This window comes from Micropterus salmoides, unplaced genomic scaffold, assembly GCF_014851395.1.
Source record: "Micropterus salmoides isolate LMB-PRFRI ecotype aquatic unplaced genomic scaffold, ASM1485139v1 Ms_hic_scaffold_10, whole genome shotgun sequence".
NCBI lineage: Eukaryota > Metazoa > Chordata > Actinopteri > Centrarchiformes > Centrarchidae > Micropterus > Micropterus salmoides.
Window position 1 is genome coordinate 14702513 of NW_024040041.1, and position 16614 is coordinate 14719126.

The 16614-nt window shown below is 39.0% G+C and overlaps 3 gene segments (V, D, J or C); all 3 read left to right on the forward strand.

Annotated features, from left to right (window-relative positions):
- The first annotated feature begins 8672 nt into the window (after positions 1-8672).
- LOC119887684 lies at positions 8673-10082 on the forward strand. The segment is given in 2 exon segments: positions 8673-8728; positions 8816-10082. Coding segments are annotated over 2 exon segments (354 nt in total).
- A 652-nt stretch (positions 10083-10734) lies between these two features.
- Positions 10735-11183, forward strand: LOC119917656. The segment is given in 2 exon segments: positions 10735-10785; positions 10876-11183. Coding segments are annotated over 2 exon segments (348 nt in total).
- A 2831-nt stretch (positions 11184-14014) lies between these two features.
- LOC119887420 lies at positions 14015-14842 on the forward strand. The segment is given in 2 exon segments: positions 14015-14107; positions 14204-14842. Coding segments are annotated over 2 exon segments (456 nt in total).
- Positions 14843-16614: the final 1772 nt, after the last annotated feature.

The window sequence follows — 16614 nt, forward strand, 5'->3', positions numbered from 1 at the left end:
TCCGCAGCATTGATAACAAGGTGCAATTAAATCTTTTGGCTGGGTTCCCTTGTGGGTGGTAAGGAGTTGTTTTTCAAGTTGGCCACGCCAGTGTACTTTTGCAACTGTCTGAATAACTGGTTCTCAAATTCTTTTCCTTGATCATGATGTAATTTAGCAGGGAAGCCAAATTTGAGCGCAAAGTCATTAAAGATTTTCTCTGCTGCTGTTTTCCCTGATTTGTTACGGGTTAGGTAGGCTTGGCCAAACTTAGTGAAGTTGTCAATAATCACAAAAATATACTCATACCCTCCCCAGCTTTTTTCAAGGTGAAGATAGTCTATAGAAACCATTTCAAATGGTGCTATTGCAGAGACATGGCATATGGGGGCTATGCTGAGCACTGCAGGCTTTTTCTGGATGTTACACTTACAAACTTGGGTTATAAAAAACTACCAGGCCAATAAAACCTCTGTCCAGCTGCCTGTAAAACTCGTTCCACCCCCAAGTGACCCATTTCACATTTCACAAATCTTGTACATAACTTCTATACGACCCCAGGAAACCCAGATTGACCCAGTTTGCGTAGCTCTTTAATGTTTGTAGTGAGGTTTGCTTTTAGAGCTTGCACTGCCACTGTTTCCTTATTGTCCATGCCCTAGCATTCAGCTGAGATTACTTTTCCCACACAGCGTACCTCATTTTTGAAGAGGTCACATTTGTCTGGCCTCAGCTTAATTCCCCACATTTGTTGTCGTTTGAGGACAGATCTCACATCCTCAACGTACTGCATGAATGTTTTACTGTAGACCAAAACATCATCTCAAGTATGGAATGCATATTTCGTCTCTGACACCTTCTAGACTCTCTTCCATACTACGCTGGGAAGCTTAGGGTGCGTTTGTGAGGCCAAATGGAATCCATTCGTACAGCCCCCATGGGGTTGTGAAGGCTGTGAATTTCTTTGCATCCCCACTGATGCTACCTTGATGGTATGCCTTTCCTTGGTCCAGCACGCTGGAAGTAATCAAGTATCAAGTATCTCCTGAATATTTGGTATGGGGTGTCTATCTAGGATTGTCTTTTTATTAAGCCCCCTGTAGTCAATTCAGAGTCTTAGGGTTCCGTCTTTTTTCCTCACGCAGACCACTGCAGATGCATATGGGGAGGTGGATTTGCGGATGAATCCTTTATTTAACAAGTCCTGGATGTGATTCTTTACCTCCTCATACAATGGTCGAGGTATAGCATTATATGTTTTGGCTACTGGGACCTCATCAGTTAGCTTAATGTCCATTTTCAAGTTTTTGATTTGATCGTTTCGCAGGGGCACCACCGGAGTTGTTATTAACCTAGAGTCTCTGGACCTCTAGGTCCCAGATAGCAAAATGACTCCGCACCGGAGGTATCACAGGGTCCGGAACGGATCCGAAACGGATAAGGATTTCGGATCCGGAACAGATCTGGCCCATACCCTACCGTATCCGATCCGGACCCGTTCACGAAGTGGCACATCCTGCCGGATCCGATCCAGACCCGTACAGGAAGTGGCTTTTCCGGCCCGGATCCGATCCAGACCCTTCATGAAGTGGCTCATCTGGCCAAAACTGGCTACAGAAATATCTAAAATCTAGCTGACCAACATCTACTGTTCTGTATAAAAGCTTAAATACTTCTTATAACCTTTAAGCCACCCTGCGGTTCTTTAGTGAAATACTTTTACCATGAAGAAGCAGAAAATAGGAAAATTGACTTTGTATTAGCAACTTAATACAGCTTTGCTAAGGCCGTAAGAGAGCCATCAGTTATCAGCGATGCTGCTGTCAGATAAAATAACTAGGGATCCTAAATGCATTGTTTCGTTACACAGTTTTTATCCAAAGGTGGACTGCCAGTAAAAACTAAATCCTCAATCAGTCAAAAAACGTCTTTACAGATTGTAAATACATTGAATACTATGTATTACTGGACAAATGAAATGCAACCATAAAAATTATCAAAAATATTTTTTATTTAATGAAAACCTCAATGATTATAACTTTAACATGTTTCAAGATTGGTAGAAACCCTACATACCAAAATACCTTTTTTAAGGTGAATTAACAGTGGGTTGATCTTCCATAAGGATGCTGATAGCGGCACACCTTGAGCTTCTTCCCCTCTCTGCTGCCAGGTTGAAACACCATATTTTCTGCTTTAGGATATCATCTGTGGCAGCACGGGAGAGATGACTCTCTCACAGCATCTGTAATCACACAAGGAGATTTTCATACAAAAATTCATGAACTCCTATTGCAACCAACAGTTTTTACAAAATGATACACACTGACCACCACATATTGATTTTTTTTTACTAGGCCTATTTAAAATAGCATTTGATTGCAGAGCGTCATAACGTGGCACATCCTCTCTCTCTCTCTCACTCACTCGTCTCTCTCACATGAACACCGCTGCACAAATGAGTCCAGCACAACGCGGTCAATGACGGAGACCCACCTTAAAAAAGTTATAAGCATGTAAGGAGCCTAGCTAAGGTTAAAACAGTGTAAAGAACTGAAACAGGTGGAAATGCATTAGGTGTGTTTGACTTCATGCAGCACTACGCAATGCTGACTTAACGTGATACATGCTGGACATAAAATAAGGCATGATGGTTAGAAATTGTGTCCGACTTTTGCCGGTGCTGCAAAACAGCAACATGTCACATGACATTTAAACCTTGCGGGAGATGGCAGCTGCAGGCGCCGAGTCAGGCGGCTGTAGTTGCTTTTCTCCGGCTGCTTAAAGTTGGAACCACTTTTGTCTGATCCTATGGCATTTTCCTTTGCAAATGCCGCGAGATCAGTCATTGATCTCAGCTCACACAGGTAGTATGTGTCCGACTCGACTTGATCTAGTCGGTGAAAGTCGGCTGCAGTCCTCTCGAACGCACCTAATATTTCTTCCTCACCAGCTTTGCGCAGCACTCTCTGCGATTGGCTAGTACTCGTTGTCTCCGTTGGGTAGGATGGCTGAGGTTAGGATTAGCAAATCAGAGGCAGAGTAGGGGCAGGACATGGCTCAAAGCTGGTGTGGGGGGGGATAAGACGGTGGAAACAGCCTGCTCTGTCCACATGTAATAAAACCCACTTCACTGTACCTCTAAAGATCACTAATCAACACTTCTGCCTGCCGTGAATTGCATTCACCTCGCGGGAGGTAGCACTCATTTATACTGAGAAAAGAGGTGGATGCAAATCTCGGCAGGTAGCCTACAACATCAGTGTTGCCAAATTATGCATTCACTTATTAAGGTCCTTTTCAGACACTTTGTTGATCACATTGTTTGAACGTGGTTAACAACACATTTTTGTGGAATTTCAAGAAATGGTAACCTAATTTTACGAAGTGTAATAATATGTTAACGATTCTTAAAGTTCATAAAATATATGCTGATCAGTTATCACTACTGATGAACCCCACAAAGAATAGTAGAGAGAGAAAAATTGAGAAAGCCTCATTCTGTTGAAGTTGTTGGAGCTACATTAACACTCAGTCCACTGAGTTGGTCAACTTAAATCATTGAATAAACGTTTGTTAGCAACAACTGATATGACTTGATCTTTCTCATTTAAAACAGAGACATGGTCGGCTAAAAGGGGGGTGGCGCTATCTGAATGTTTTGTAACGTTACACTAAGCCAGAGATGTTTAGAGCTCATAAGGACATTGACTGTGCTATCATGCTCAGTGCTCAGTGCATGCTCACTCACGAATGCACTTAAAATGCTTAAATTTTAGAGCTCTGTGGTTATTTCCTTTCTTACATCAAAGAAAAAATTGTTCATTTATTAAAATCAATAAATAAGTGGACCATTGTCAGTATTTGACAAAATATTAATTTAGTCAACTAAATTATTACTTACTTTACACCTGCGGCAGGAAAGGGTGAGAAGAAGGCAGTCCCCGAATCAGACTGGCGCCACTTGTGAATGAGCTGTATACTGCAGCAAAGCACAGTATAATGCAAACAAGTTAGATGCCATACGGAATTAAATTTAAGACCAATTTTACAATAACCAAAGTTGAAGAAAAGAAAAATGCCAAATGAGAAAAAAAAACGTGAACTGACATCAAAGCTGCTAACATTACTTAGTGTTTAGGGATTTTTGCCTAAAAGTTGATTTAATAATCTGAAAGATTGCAGATGCATAGTGTATCTTTCAATGTGAGTAAACTTTCCGCGGATGACATTTCCGATGTGAAACTGCCAATTTATGTCCATAAATTCTCTTAAAGGTCGCAGAAAAAAACACTGAAGTTAACTGTTAGTTAACTTAACCTGCCTGAGAAATAATCACATTTCAAGTTTTCTTCAGTAATAAAGTCATCAGGCGATAGTTGTCTAACGTTAGCTAACCATAATCAGATATTGTCTGAATTAAAACGGCAACCAAAGCAACATTTTGACAGCACAGTTTAACGTTACTTACCATGTCCGTGTCCCCCGAGAGAGCTGCTGATTCCCACTGCAAGCACTCTGCTGTCTGTGAGAATAACGGTCAGCGACGGTTAAGAATTTTTAAAACAGGCGCGTTCGATGTCCGAATCCACAGTTAGTCCGCTGTTTGACAGTGCACCATCTGGAGGCGGACCGGCATAATATCTAAAGTGTAAATTCTCTTGGCAGGGACTTAGAAGTAGGCAATACGCACAATTCCTTGGTTACAGTGAATTTATTAACTAACTAAGGTGATATAAAATTGCGGTTAAATACAACAAAGAAAGAAGCAATGGCTAAACAATGAGAAGGGGCTGGAAATTAATAGAATAGTATGACATTTCTTTATCATCATTTCTAAAGGAATTGTGTGAGAAAGTATTGTGAACAAGCATTGGTTACACATAAAATGAAGGAGTGTCCTTAACCTTGCTGAAAATTAAAACACTGCAAAAGTAACTTATTTAGATTCTTTTCATCAATAAAATTGACAACAGATAGCAACAACATGGTAACATAACTACTCAAATAGAGGCAAACATAATCACGTAACTAAAAGATTATTTAATTAAACTGGTAATGCTTTGAGTCTTTGGAGACTGCAGTCTTTGTTTACATAAAGTTCAGGGCTGTCCTTGGTGTCCTGGATTTTGTCACACCCAGGCGTGACCAGGAGTATCCCTTTGATGAGAGGTAATTTAACACAGAGCAAGACCAGTTGCCATGGTTACATGTGTGGGGCAGTTTAGGGTTTCCTGCTCCTTTCTTTTAGAAGAGTTCTGTTAGGCTGTTTGTAATCTCTGGTTAGTTTCATTGTCATTTTAACAATTCAGGCACCGAGAGGCTTATCTCGGCTGTTGCCAAAGTTGGCCAGTTTTACGATCAACTACCCAGAGACAGCATTTAGGGAGAGAAACCTTTCACCTTTTCCTTTGGGTCTCTTCAGCCATCTGTTGAAAGTTGATATCTTTACCCCCTAATTTCTCTCTCCCAGGGAGAGAAGAGGAATTTGGAGTAGTCCAAATTTATTTAATATAAAATGCACAAATCCACACTGTTGGTCCACTACACTCATTAGCTCCTCAATGACATTATAACCTATTATCGGTCTCTGCACTATGTCTCTGCGCACTAGTACTGGAACTAGTATCTCATCAGACCTTGTTGTTTTAGCTCTTGGGTCACAGAGACTAAGACTGACCACAATCCAGCCCTGAAAAGGTATTTCTGAGCCGTTGGCAGCTCTTAGGTCCAGCAGTTCATCATCACTTAACAAATCACTTATGGGATTGATTTTTGCATCAGGTAAATTCCGGGACTTCCATGCCTCCCTCATGATGGCCACTTGTGCTCCTGTATCCCATCAGGGCTTGAGTCTTCACGCTGTTCATTTTGCACCAGACAAGACACTTTTCTGGATAGCCCTTTCTTAGACCACTCTCAGATAAACAGTTTGAAGAGTGAAGGAGCTGCTGTTTCTTTTTGTGCTTTTGAGACATTGTGATGGAAACTGAATAAATAAGTGATACTGCCGTAAGACAAATATTTGCCCAAAGTCTCCAAAATTTTCCATCACTAAAGACATGTCCAAAAATCTTGTGTATTTAGAAGTGAACAGTCTGACACAACAAGACTCAGTGAGACACCAGACTACAAAGCTGTACAAAAACTAAACAACACTTATCTCTGTATGAGAAGCACTGAAGCATGTCAGAGCTTTGAAAACACATTGCATGATGGCCAATTAACAATGTAAAACATTTCATCAATAAAAATGTATTTTGATGGGACAAATGTGGTGGGACAAATTATCATGACTCACAGCAACGCCTGCAAGAAGATGACCTTAAAACTTTGTTTTAAAAAACTGTATCATACAATATTTAGTTTCAGTTTTTAAGAAGTATTTATAGTAAAAAAAATCTTTGCTAAATTAACAATATTGTTGACATTTACGTCCATATAAACTCTATCATAAAAAAATAAATAATGATTTCTCTAGCTAGTCTGGTCACTTGAGGAGACACAATGTTTACACCTTCAACTGATTTAAATCAAATTTAAAATTATTTAACAATATGCAAATAAATCTATGTGTGCGTGTGTGTGTGTTTGTGTGTGAAAGAGAGAGAGAGAGAGAGAGAGTGATTAAAAGTCACAGTTCATTAAACACACACATGTGTTTACTGTTATTCTATATTACATTATTTATTTAACTGTATGAATTGAATTGTTCTGTTTCCTTGAAGTTTTGGCAATACTGTTCTTGTTAGGAATGTGGTTTTTGTTCATGTTTTCCTGTTTAAGACTGTTTGGTTCTGCGTTCCTCTGTGTAGGCTTGTTATTTTATTAATTTGCATGTTTTAGCTAATATCTGTCTTGTCTTCTTAGTTCTGTGTTTTAGTTTTTTGCCTCAGTTCTTAGTCCAGTGCTTATCTTGGTTTTGTAGCTTAGTTTATTCCTATGATTTATCTGCATGATTTTTACCTGTTCGAGTCCTATGTCTCTATGTTTTAGTGTAGTCCTGTCTCCTGTTTGGTCCTGGGTCCGTTCCCTGCTGTGATTTGCGGTCTTTCCATGTTTTATGTTTTACTTTGGTACATCTGTCCTGGTGTGTTCCCGTGTGCTTTACTTCCTGTTTTACTTTGTAGTATTCAGTTCTCATGAGTCCTTGTCTAGCTTTGTTTTCTTTTGTTGATTACCTGATGTGTTTAAGCTGTGCTTCCCTCCCTGCTCGTTTGCCTGTGTATAAGCCCTCAGTTTTCTATGGTCTTTGTCTGGTCATTGTTGTCTAATGTTGAGCCTTCTGCCTTTCTTTGGAATTTGCAGGCATCTGTGAGTCAGCCTGAGTATCTCTGTTTTGTTTGAGAATAAATCTTTTGTTTAATTGCATCCTCTGCCTGTGTCTGCATTTGGGTCCACACCTCAGCCTGCACTCAGCTTACCCTTGACAGTTCTAATAACATTCATGCCAATAAAGCATTTTAATTGAATTGAATGAGTGACAGGACAGAAGATCTCACATCACTTCAGCCTTAATCAACCATGTTCTCTGTAGCTCTGATACTGATCTCATATCAGCTTTTGAGGACATGTGTTCCAACTAAAACCTTCGGCACATGCAGCAACAATAAAACTCTGCTTTACAGTTAACCTTTGCCAGGCTGAATTGGAGGCCTTCAGGACAGAATCCTGTCAGAAACATGTTGATAAAGGAGATCAGAGGAGAGAAACTACACTGAGAAGGTAGAAACAGGTTTTCAGTTGTTGCTGTCACTGTATGTCTGTTTCTGTCTAAGTACATTGAGATTAGTAAAAAAATCTGAGTGTATGTACAAATGCTAAACTGACGAGGCTGAGGATAGACAGAGGTCAGAGAAGTGGCCTGAGGAAAGAAGCTTTTTCTGAGTCTCTCTACTTGTGGAGATATTTTGGATGAGTTACTGTCAATGTTAAATTCTTATACAAGTAGTGGCTGTCTTTCTTCAGAAATACTGTTTTATGTAAATACTTTCACTCAGTAGAGTATTAAGAGTAGCAGCAGTAAGAACAGATATTGAAATTATTTCATAACAGTCTTATTGTGTATTATTGTATTGTAGCCAACCATCCAGTTGTTGTCAAAGTTTAAAACTTACTTTCTCTGCTGCTGTCAGCTCTCATTTTAATGTCAGATCGATGTAACTCTCCTCTACCACACTCTCTTGTCCCACATTTAAATGTAATGCTCCGTACTTGTATAGCGCCTTTCTAGTCTTTTCGACCACTCAAAGCGCTTTTACACTACATCTGCATTCACCAGTCACACACATTCATACACTGAGCCTAAGTGCACACTCATTCATACACTGGCGGAACAGCCGGCAGGGGCAAATCGGGGTTCAGTATCTTGCCCAAGGGGATTGAACCGCCAACCTTCCAATTAACAGCCAACTCGCTCTACCTCCTGAGCCACAGCCGCCCCCTAGTCTACTATTCAAATACATGCTTCTGGCGTTTATACTGATACAAATAAAAACATTTCAGACAAACATCAGAATTGGATTGGAGCTTAATTGGAGGGTTGACTATCTGACATTAATTCCCCAGTTTTCACAAAATATTTCCACTAACGCTGTCTCCTCCCTGTGAGGAGGAGTCAATGCAAAACTCAGATGTCTTCCACCTCTACTTATCTTACTGCAGAGAGGATGACAGAGAACAGTGGACACACAGTTTAACATGATGGACTATAGGACAGGACTGCTGCTTTTAACTGTCTGCTGGGCAGGTGAAGATCTTCACTGATCTTGAGTTAAATCTGTCTTCCAAAATGTGCCATCTTACAGCAAGTGACTATGTTCTTGTTTCTTAACAGGTGTTGATGGTCAGACTCTGACAGAATCTGAACCAGTAGTTAAAAGGCCTGAAGAATCCCACAGATTGACCTGTACAGCCTCTGGATTCACATTCAGCAACCACGGGATGAGCTGGGTCAGACAGGCACCTGGAAAAGGACTGGAGTGGATTGCTTTTATCTATGGTGATGCTGGCGGCAAATACTACTCTCAGTCAGTTCAAGGCCGGTTTACCATCTCCAGAGACAACAGCAGACAGCAGCTGTATCTGCAGATGAACAGTCTGAAGACTGAAGATTCTGCTGTTTATTATTGTGCTCGATAGTCACAGTGACTGGAGTTGGTGGAGCAGCTGTACAAAATCCTACAGATCTCATCTTTCAGGCTGTTAGAGCCTAAGCATGACTTTTTTTTCTTTGTATTCATATTCTTATTCTTATTATTTCTTTTGTGTTTATTGTGTTACATTCTATATTTTACAATACACGTTTTGTGAATACAGAAGTACACTTATTGTAAGTCCTGAAGCAAGAGGAATATTTGCACTAAACCTTAAACACATAACAAAACACACGATAAAGAACCCTTGTTCATAAAACTGCCAAAGACAGCACAACAATCTGGTAGCTGAAGTCAAACATCTGCAGATACTATTTCGATACATCTAGACACAATGAGGTCTGTAAATTATGTGGAATCTAGAATGAATCAACAGGAGAGTGAAAAATAATGTTGCAGTTTCTTTTATAAAATCACTAGAGGGCAGTCAGTGTCAAGTTTCTCTCTCCTCTGTTTCTAAAAAGAGACACTCAGATCTGGTGTTCTCATTGATCTTAACTGACTGACACTTGAACCCTGGACTGAACTAAAGCTTAACACTCCTGCTTCTCATGAACACTGGATACTGTGATAGTTGATACTTTTCTACTCTAAACAAAAGACATGTATGAAATTGATTCAGCACATTTTGAATATTTAAATATGGCAGCATTTAACTTGATTAATTACTATTATCAATAAAATGTATTTACTTGAATATATTGTGTATGAATATAAATATTTTATATAGGAAGATTTTTCATATCTTATAACAACCCAAACAAAATTATAAACCACACAGCATGATATTTGATTAAGACTGTTTTTATTTTTGACACAATCAGACACAGATAAAGGTACAATGTGGTGATAATAACAAGAACTTACAGCTTTAGTTTTTATCTAACATAAAATATATTTTTCACAGAGGTTTCAGTTCCTGAGAAGCTGTTTTTATCTAGTGGCTCCTCATTGTCATCTGCAAACACTGAAACCATTAAAAGTATTTTATGCAAACCTACAAACAGCAGACTTCAGTTTCATTTCTTACTTTTCTTTCTTTAAGCCTTCTTCTTTTGCTATTTACATGATCATGACTGCTGTCACTGTTTCTTCTGTTTGCAGAAAATAAAGAAAGTAATTGACGCAATAACAATATTCTTCGCTGCCAGAACACAAGACTCAGCAAGAGGAAAGGACACAGACTCTGTGTTTACATCAATAATGCTTGGTGCTCAAACATAAAACTTGATAGACAATGTTCCCTCGTGTCATCTTTTTGTTAACATGTTGACCATATTATCAAAGCTATCTCGTCTCTGCTCTTTACATTCCCCCAGACGCAAATTCAAACAATTCACTTCAGGTGTATACATGTATATACAGTGTGTAAATAACTGTAATTTTAAAATTTAATTTTATTTATTTACTTTTTTAAATTTTAATCCACTCTAAATCTATATATTTGTATATACTGTCAACAGCCTCTTCTATTGGCTCCAGTTAGACCAACATTGATGCTTCATGTGTTTGATTCTATGCAAACTCAGTGACCTTCCTTGTTACTCAGCTATAAAAACTTCCCATCAGGCTGTCAGTGGAGTTCACAGCACGTCACTTTCAACATAAACCATGTTTTCTGTAGCTCTGCTGCTGCTGTTGGCAGCTGGATGTGAGTCTCTCTGGATTTGTCAAAGTCAGCAGTTCTTCTTTTGCAGTATAACTTGATCATTTGTTATAAAACATGTTCTTTCTTTAACAGGTGTGAAGTGTGAACAGTTGACACAGCCAGCCTCTGTGACTGTGCAGCCAGGTCAACGTCTGACCATCACCTGTCAGGTCTCTTATTCTGTTAGTGGCTCTCGTACAGCTTGGATCAGACAGCCTGCAGGGAAAGGACTGGAGTGGATTGGAAGTGCACATGTTGGATACACCACACATTACAAAGATTCTCTAAAGAACAAGTTCAGTATTTCCTTAGACTCTTCCAGCAACAGAATGACTCTAAATGGACAGAATGTGCAGCCTGAAGACACTGCTGTGTATTACTGTGCCAGAGAGTCACAATGACACAAACCATCAGTAGACCTGAACAAAAACCCCTCAGTGCCTGAACACTTGTAACATGAAGCCACCAGAGGAGGAGCCCTCAGACCACTAATGACTTCAACACCAGCTCACTGTTACAGAGATAAACATTATGTAGCAGTAAAAAAGTAAAGTGATACTTTACAAGGTTAATGATACTACTACTACTACTAGAGCCCGACTGATATGGGTTTTGGGGGGCCGATGCCGATATTGAAGTGAAAAAGAGCCAATTTTTGAGGCGATGTTTAGATTTAGAGAATGATTTAGATAGTAGACCCCTTTACTGTATAAACTACACTTAGAACAGGTCGATATGGAAAGCTGGTATGTATGTGGGCTATAAAACCTTTTTCCTAAATGGAAATACTAAATAGATTACAGTCTCAAAAAGTGAACATGTAAACAATTGCACATCAATAAATATTTGTTGCTGGAATGTGCAACTTTTTCAGCCATCTGTAAACAGAGAGAGAATAAGCATGCGTACTTCACTTTACACATAATCTGCCATAATTCTAATGTAGCATATTCACATCTAGTTTATCCCTTTACCAGCACTCTTCTGACCAAAGCTACGACAAACCATTTCTCATCATCTGTCTAAATCATGCCATCTATGATACAGTGAGCTGCTGTTGAATGCATCTAATGCAACAAGACTCTCTACAACGAGGACCTGCAACTTTGAGATTTAATTTACTTAATAATCAGCAGATGAGTTTTATTGTGGAAGTGAAATTTAGTGCGTGTCAGATGTTCCTGCAATATAATATGAAAATGACTTTGTGGACAAATTAAGATGGGTAAAAAAAAAACATGTCACCATGTTTTGTGTGTGTGTGTGTGTGTGTGTGTGTGTGTGTGTGTCATGATGATTCAGTTGTATGTTTAAAGATGTTGTGGAACCTCTGATAAACTCTAAAGACAAAAATGTTTTGCTCTTTGACGAGGAGCAGTCGATGCAAAACTGATGTCTTCCATTTCTACATATGTGTTGCTGCAGAGTGAAGGACAGAAACTAAATCACTGACATACACACCGTAGGCTGGACAGAGACAAGTGGTTTCTACAGAATCAGAATCAGAAATACTTTATCGATCCCCGAATAGTAATAGAAAATAGAAAAATAGAAATAGGTGTTTGAAAATGTGTAAAGTAGCCTATACTACAAGCTGCGACAGAAGTGTAATGAATAAATACTGGTAATAGTACTGATAGAGTACTGATAATGTTGAGAGCTCGAAAGGTTTAAATTCTTCAAATTTGCAGTATTAGAACAGAATCAACCATGATAATGCACATTTCTCATACTGTTTATTAAGTGAGCAAGTAAGAAGTGTGTAATCACTCGTCACTCGCAGTCACTCATAGTCACATGTCTTCCTTTGTTCTGTTTTCCAGCCACTCATCTGTTTCCATGGTTCCTGTCATTTCGTTCATCTGTATCACCTGTGTTTAGTTAATTACCATCATCATCATCTGTTCCACCTGTGTTCTGTTAATCACTGTTCATCTGTGTTTAGTTCCTTCAGTTCAGTCAGTCTGTACCTTTTGGAGTTACTTTATTAGTAAAACATTTGAATTGGAACTTTGGACTCATCCTCCTCTTCTTCTTCTTCTGCCTGCACCACGCCATGACAGATAGAATTTAAAACAAAGTTTTATTTTCTGAAATAAGGCATACTGGCATAGTAACCCAAGTTAGGTAACTTTTGACCCAACTCCTGGGTTAAAAAGGGATCAACTAATTTCTGGGTTATTTCAACCCAGATATTGGGGTTGTTCTTCTGACCCAGAAGTTGTGTTATATTAACTACTATGTTGTTGTTTTTTAACCCAACATTTGGGTCAGGTATTTAACCCAGATGTTGGTTTGAAAAAGAATAATTCAATTTTCTGGGTTATTTTTGACCCAGGAGTTTTTGGTGTGTGGGTATTCATGACATCCATGGACTGAGGGGTTACGTGTTATTATTTTGTATTAATGTCTTCCAATGGGGTTTCTTTCCCCTGAAAATGGTTTGTCTATGAACATTTTGTGAGAAAATCAAAACTATAACATAATGAATAACATTTGTTACATAACATAACATGACATAAGGTGTTATGTTGTTATTTCTATTAAAATATAATGAATTGATAAACTCACCTTCACGTGAAGGGGACAGTGCTTAATAAACAACTTAAAAAATATGTTTAAATTACACAAATTACACTGAATCATGAAAGAGGGATTCTTGGTGGAATGACTCATGGACAGTAAACGTTAATTCTCCGTATTCACCACATTCAACAGTAACTGAGATCCAAGTCAAAAACTGAAACACCCTGAAGCATGCTGCATCAGGGCTTTGAAAACACACTCAATGGTGGCCAATTAATAATGAAACACATTTCATTAATACAAATGTATTTGTCAGTGTGTTGGGACAGTTTATCATGACTCACAGCAACACCTGCATTTATTAGAAGACAACTTTCCTTTAATTACAACATCAATTCAACTACAGTAAAAATGTTGCTTTAAAAAGTTTAGTGTGATACAATTCTCAATTTCTCTAAATTAACCATCTTCATGAGTTTTAAACATATTAAAAATCATAGCAGCACTATAAGTTAGCTAAATTAACCATTTAGATGGTGAGATCTAAGTCCATATAAGCACTTAAAAAAAACATGTTCTTTAAATAAGAAAACAATTTATCTTCCTGGTCTGGCCACTGTTTCACATTCAACAGATTCAAATTTAATGGGGTTTTTTTCAGCAATATGCAAATAAAAGTTACTCATAAGGAAGTGAAGTGTGTGTGTGTCAGTGAGAGGACAGAAGAGCTCACATCAGTTCAGCTTCAACATCAACATGTTCTCTGCAGCTCTGATACTGCTGCTGGCAGCTGGATCCTGTGAGGAGCTTTCAGTGGATTCACACTAATAAACACATTAGAAACACTGAATAGTCAGATGAATGATGGAGATAATGTTGATTTCTGTTTCCACAGGTGTGAACAGTATTGATCTCATCCAGCCAGACGCGATGGTTGTGCAGCCTGGACAGTCTTTGACCATCACCTGTCAGGTCTCTGGTTATTCTTTGACTGATAACAGCTATGCAACATGTTGGATCAGACAGTGTCAAGGAAAACCAATGGAATGGATTTTTCATCAGTGGGGAGGAGGTAGCCTAACTCAAAATGATGCTCTGAAGAACAAGTTCAGCTACAGCAGAGACACTTCTGCTGGAACAGTGACTATAAAAGGAAGTAATCTGCAGCCTGAAGACACAGCTGTGTATTACTGTGTACGTGAGCCCACAGTGACAAAAACCACCAACAGACCTGCACAAATACTCTGCAACACACATACGTCAACAAGATATGCGCTCTTCTATTGGCTCCAGTTAGACCAACATTGATGCTTCATGTGTTTGATTCTATGCAAACTCAGTGACCTTCCTTGTTAACCATGTTTGCTGTAGCTTAGCTTAGCATTAGTGCGGTGAAACTGTATCCATGTGTCTTAATAAGGACATCACTTGATATCATACATGTGATACAGAAATGTACATTTTGTTAATATTTATATAAAAAGCTTCCACGTGATTTGTAGATTGAACAGAACATTTTTTTATGAAAACTATTTTCCTATAAAAACAAAATCCACACAAAATTGTTCTTTGTCCAGTCTCTCATATGACTAATTGCCAGCATGTTACAGGTATTTGCACTGTGCAGAAGTTAATCTGTATGTAATGTAATTATAAAGCCCAGTTTGTAAAACCAGCAAGACCTCAGCAGTCCACTTACTACTAGGGGTGTGATGAGTCTTTAGTCCTGAATTATATGGAAAATTTAAGTATTAAACACTTTATTTCCTAAATTCTGATGATTCATAAATTCTTTTTGCACCAGTTTATGGTGATTTCTTTCTATTTATGTAAAGAGAAACACAAAATTCCAGTGGCAGGTTTTTTTTCAACATCTAAAACCTAAATAAAACAATTCAATTTTCAATTCAATTGAATTCAATTTTATTTATATAGCGCCAAATCACAACAACAGTTATCTCACAGCGCTTTTCATAAAAGAGCAGGTCTAGACCATACTCTATGATGCTATTTACAGAAGCCCAACAGTTCCCACCAAGAGCAAGCACTAGGCGACAGAGGCAAGGAAAAACTTCCTTTTAAGAGGCAGAAACCTCGAGCAGAACCATGGCTCAGGGTGGGCGGCTATCTGCCTCGACCAGTTGGGGGTGAAGGAGAGAGAGAGAGAGAGGGGAGGGATGGGGGGGGTAGGGCAGCCTACACAATATACACACAGAGGTACAGACAGTAAAAGTGATGTTGCTATAGACTAAATGAAAAATGGTACAGATATTTATAGTAGTGTTAACGGTAACAATCGTAATGTTAATGATTATAATAACAATAATAACAATAGGACTAGTAACAATAGTCGTTGCAGCAGAGGGTGTCGAGCAGGAACACGGGGGCAGCAGGTGACCCGCAGCCACAGATCCAGACTCCACAGCTCCAGAGCCAGAAAACCTGCAGGAAGTGATAGGAGGAGAGAGGAGAGGGACGAGAAAGCACAAGACTACCAGAAAGGGGAGAAGTTGTGTTAGTAACATGCAATAATGGGATGAGGTTGCATACAGAGGGAGAGAAAGTAGAGGAGAGAGGAGTCTAGGCCTATAGCAGCATAACTAAGGGATGGTTCAGGACTCACCTGAGCCAGCCCTAACTATAAGCTTTATCAAAGAGGAAAGTCTTAAGCCTACTTTTAATTGTGGAGATGGTGTCTGCCTCCTGAACCCAAACTGGGGACTGCATGTGAAACCCAAAGTAATTAAGTCTATGTCTATTTTCACTGCGTAAGAAAATTAATGTGTGGCTTGACAGCATTTGAAAATGTCATTTGAGTGAGTCTCACGAGACAGCTTTTTACCTGATGAGAAATATCGTCATAATTTAATCTTGCAAGATCTCGTGTATGAGATCTCGTCACACCCCTACTTATTACATTACTTTTATCCAAAGCAACTTAGAATTGCATATCGGTCGCATGCCTCTGGAGCAAATAGGGGTCTTGTGTCTTGATCAATGTCCATACTGCAACAAAGAGGCGATGACTTAAACAGTTTGATGGCCACCAACAGCCATGAGCACATGACCTCCTCTACCGCTCACTGGAACACTTCGAGGGTGTGAGTCTTTTGCTGTAGACACTGTAAAAATTTACCTGTTTGTCGGTTTTGTTTAGAAATAAATGGTCATAGTATGTTTGTCTACATGTGATACAGCAGTTCATCCTTCTCTTATAGCCAGTCAGTGCCCTTCTCTATGCAAAGTGAACTTCCTCACAGTCTGCTATAGACTTGATATCATGCTGTCAGTTGCAGCAGAAGAAGA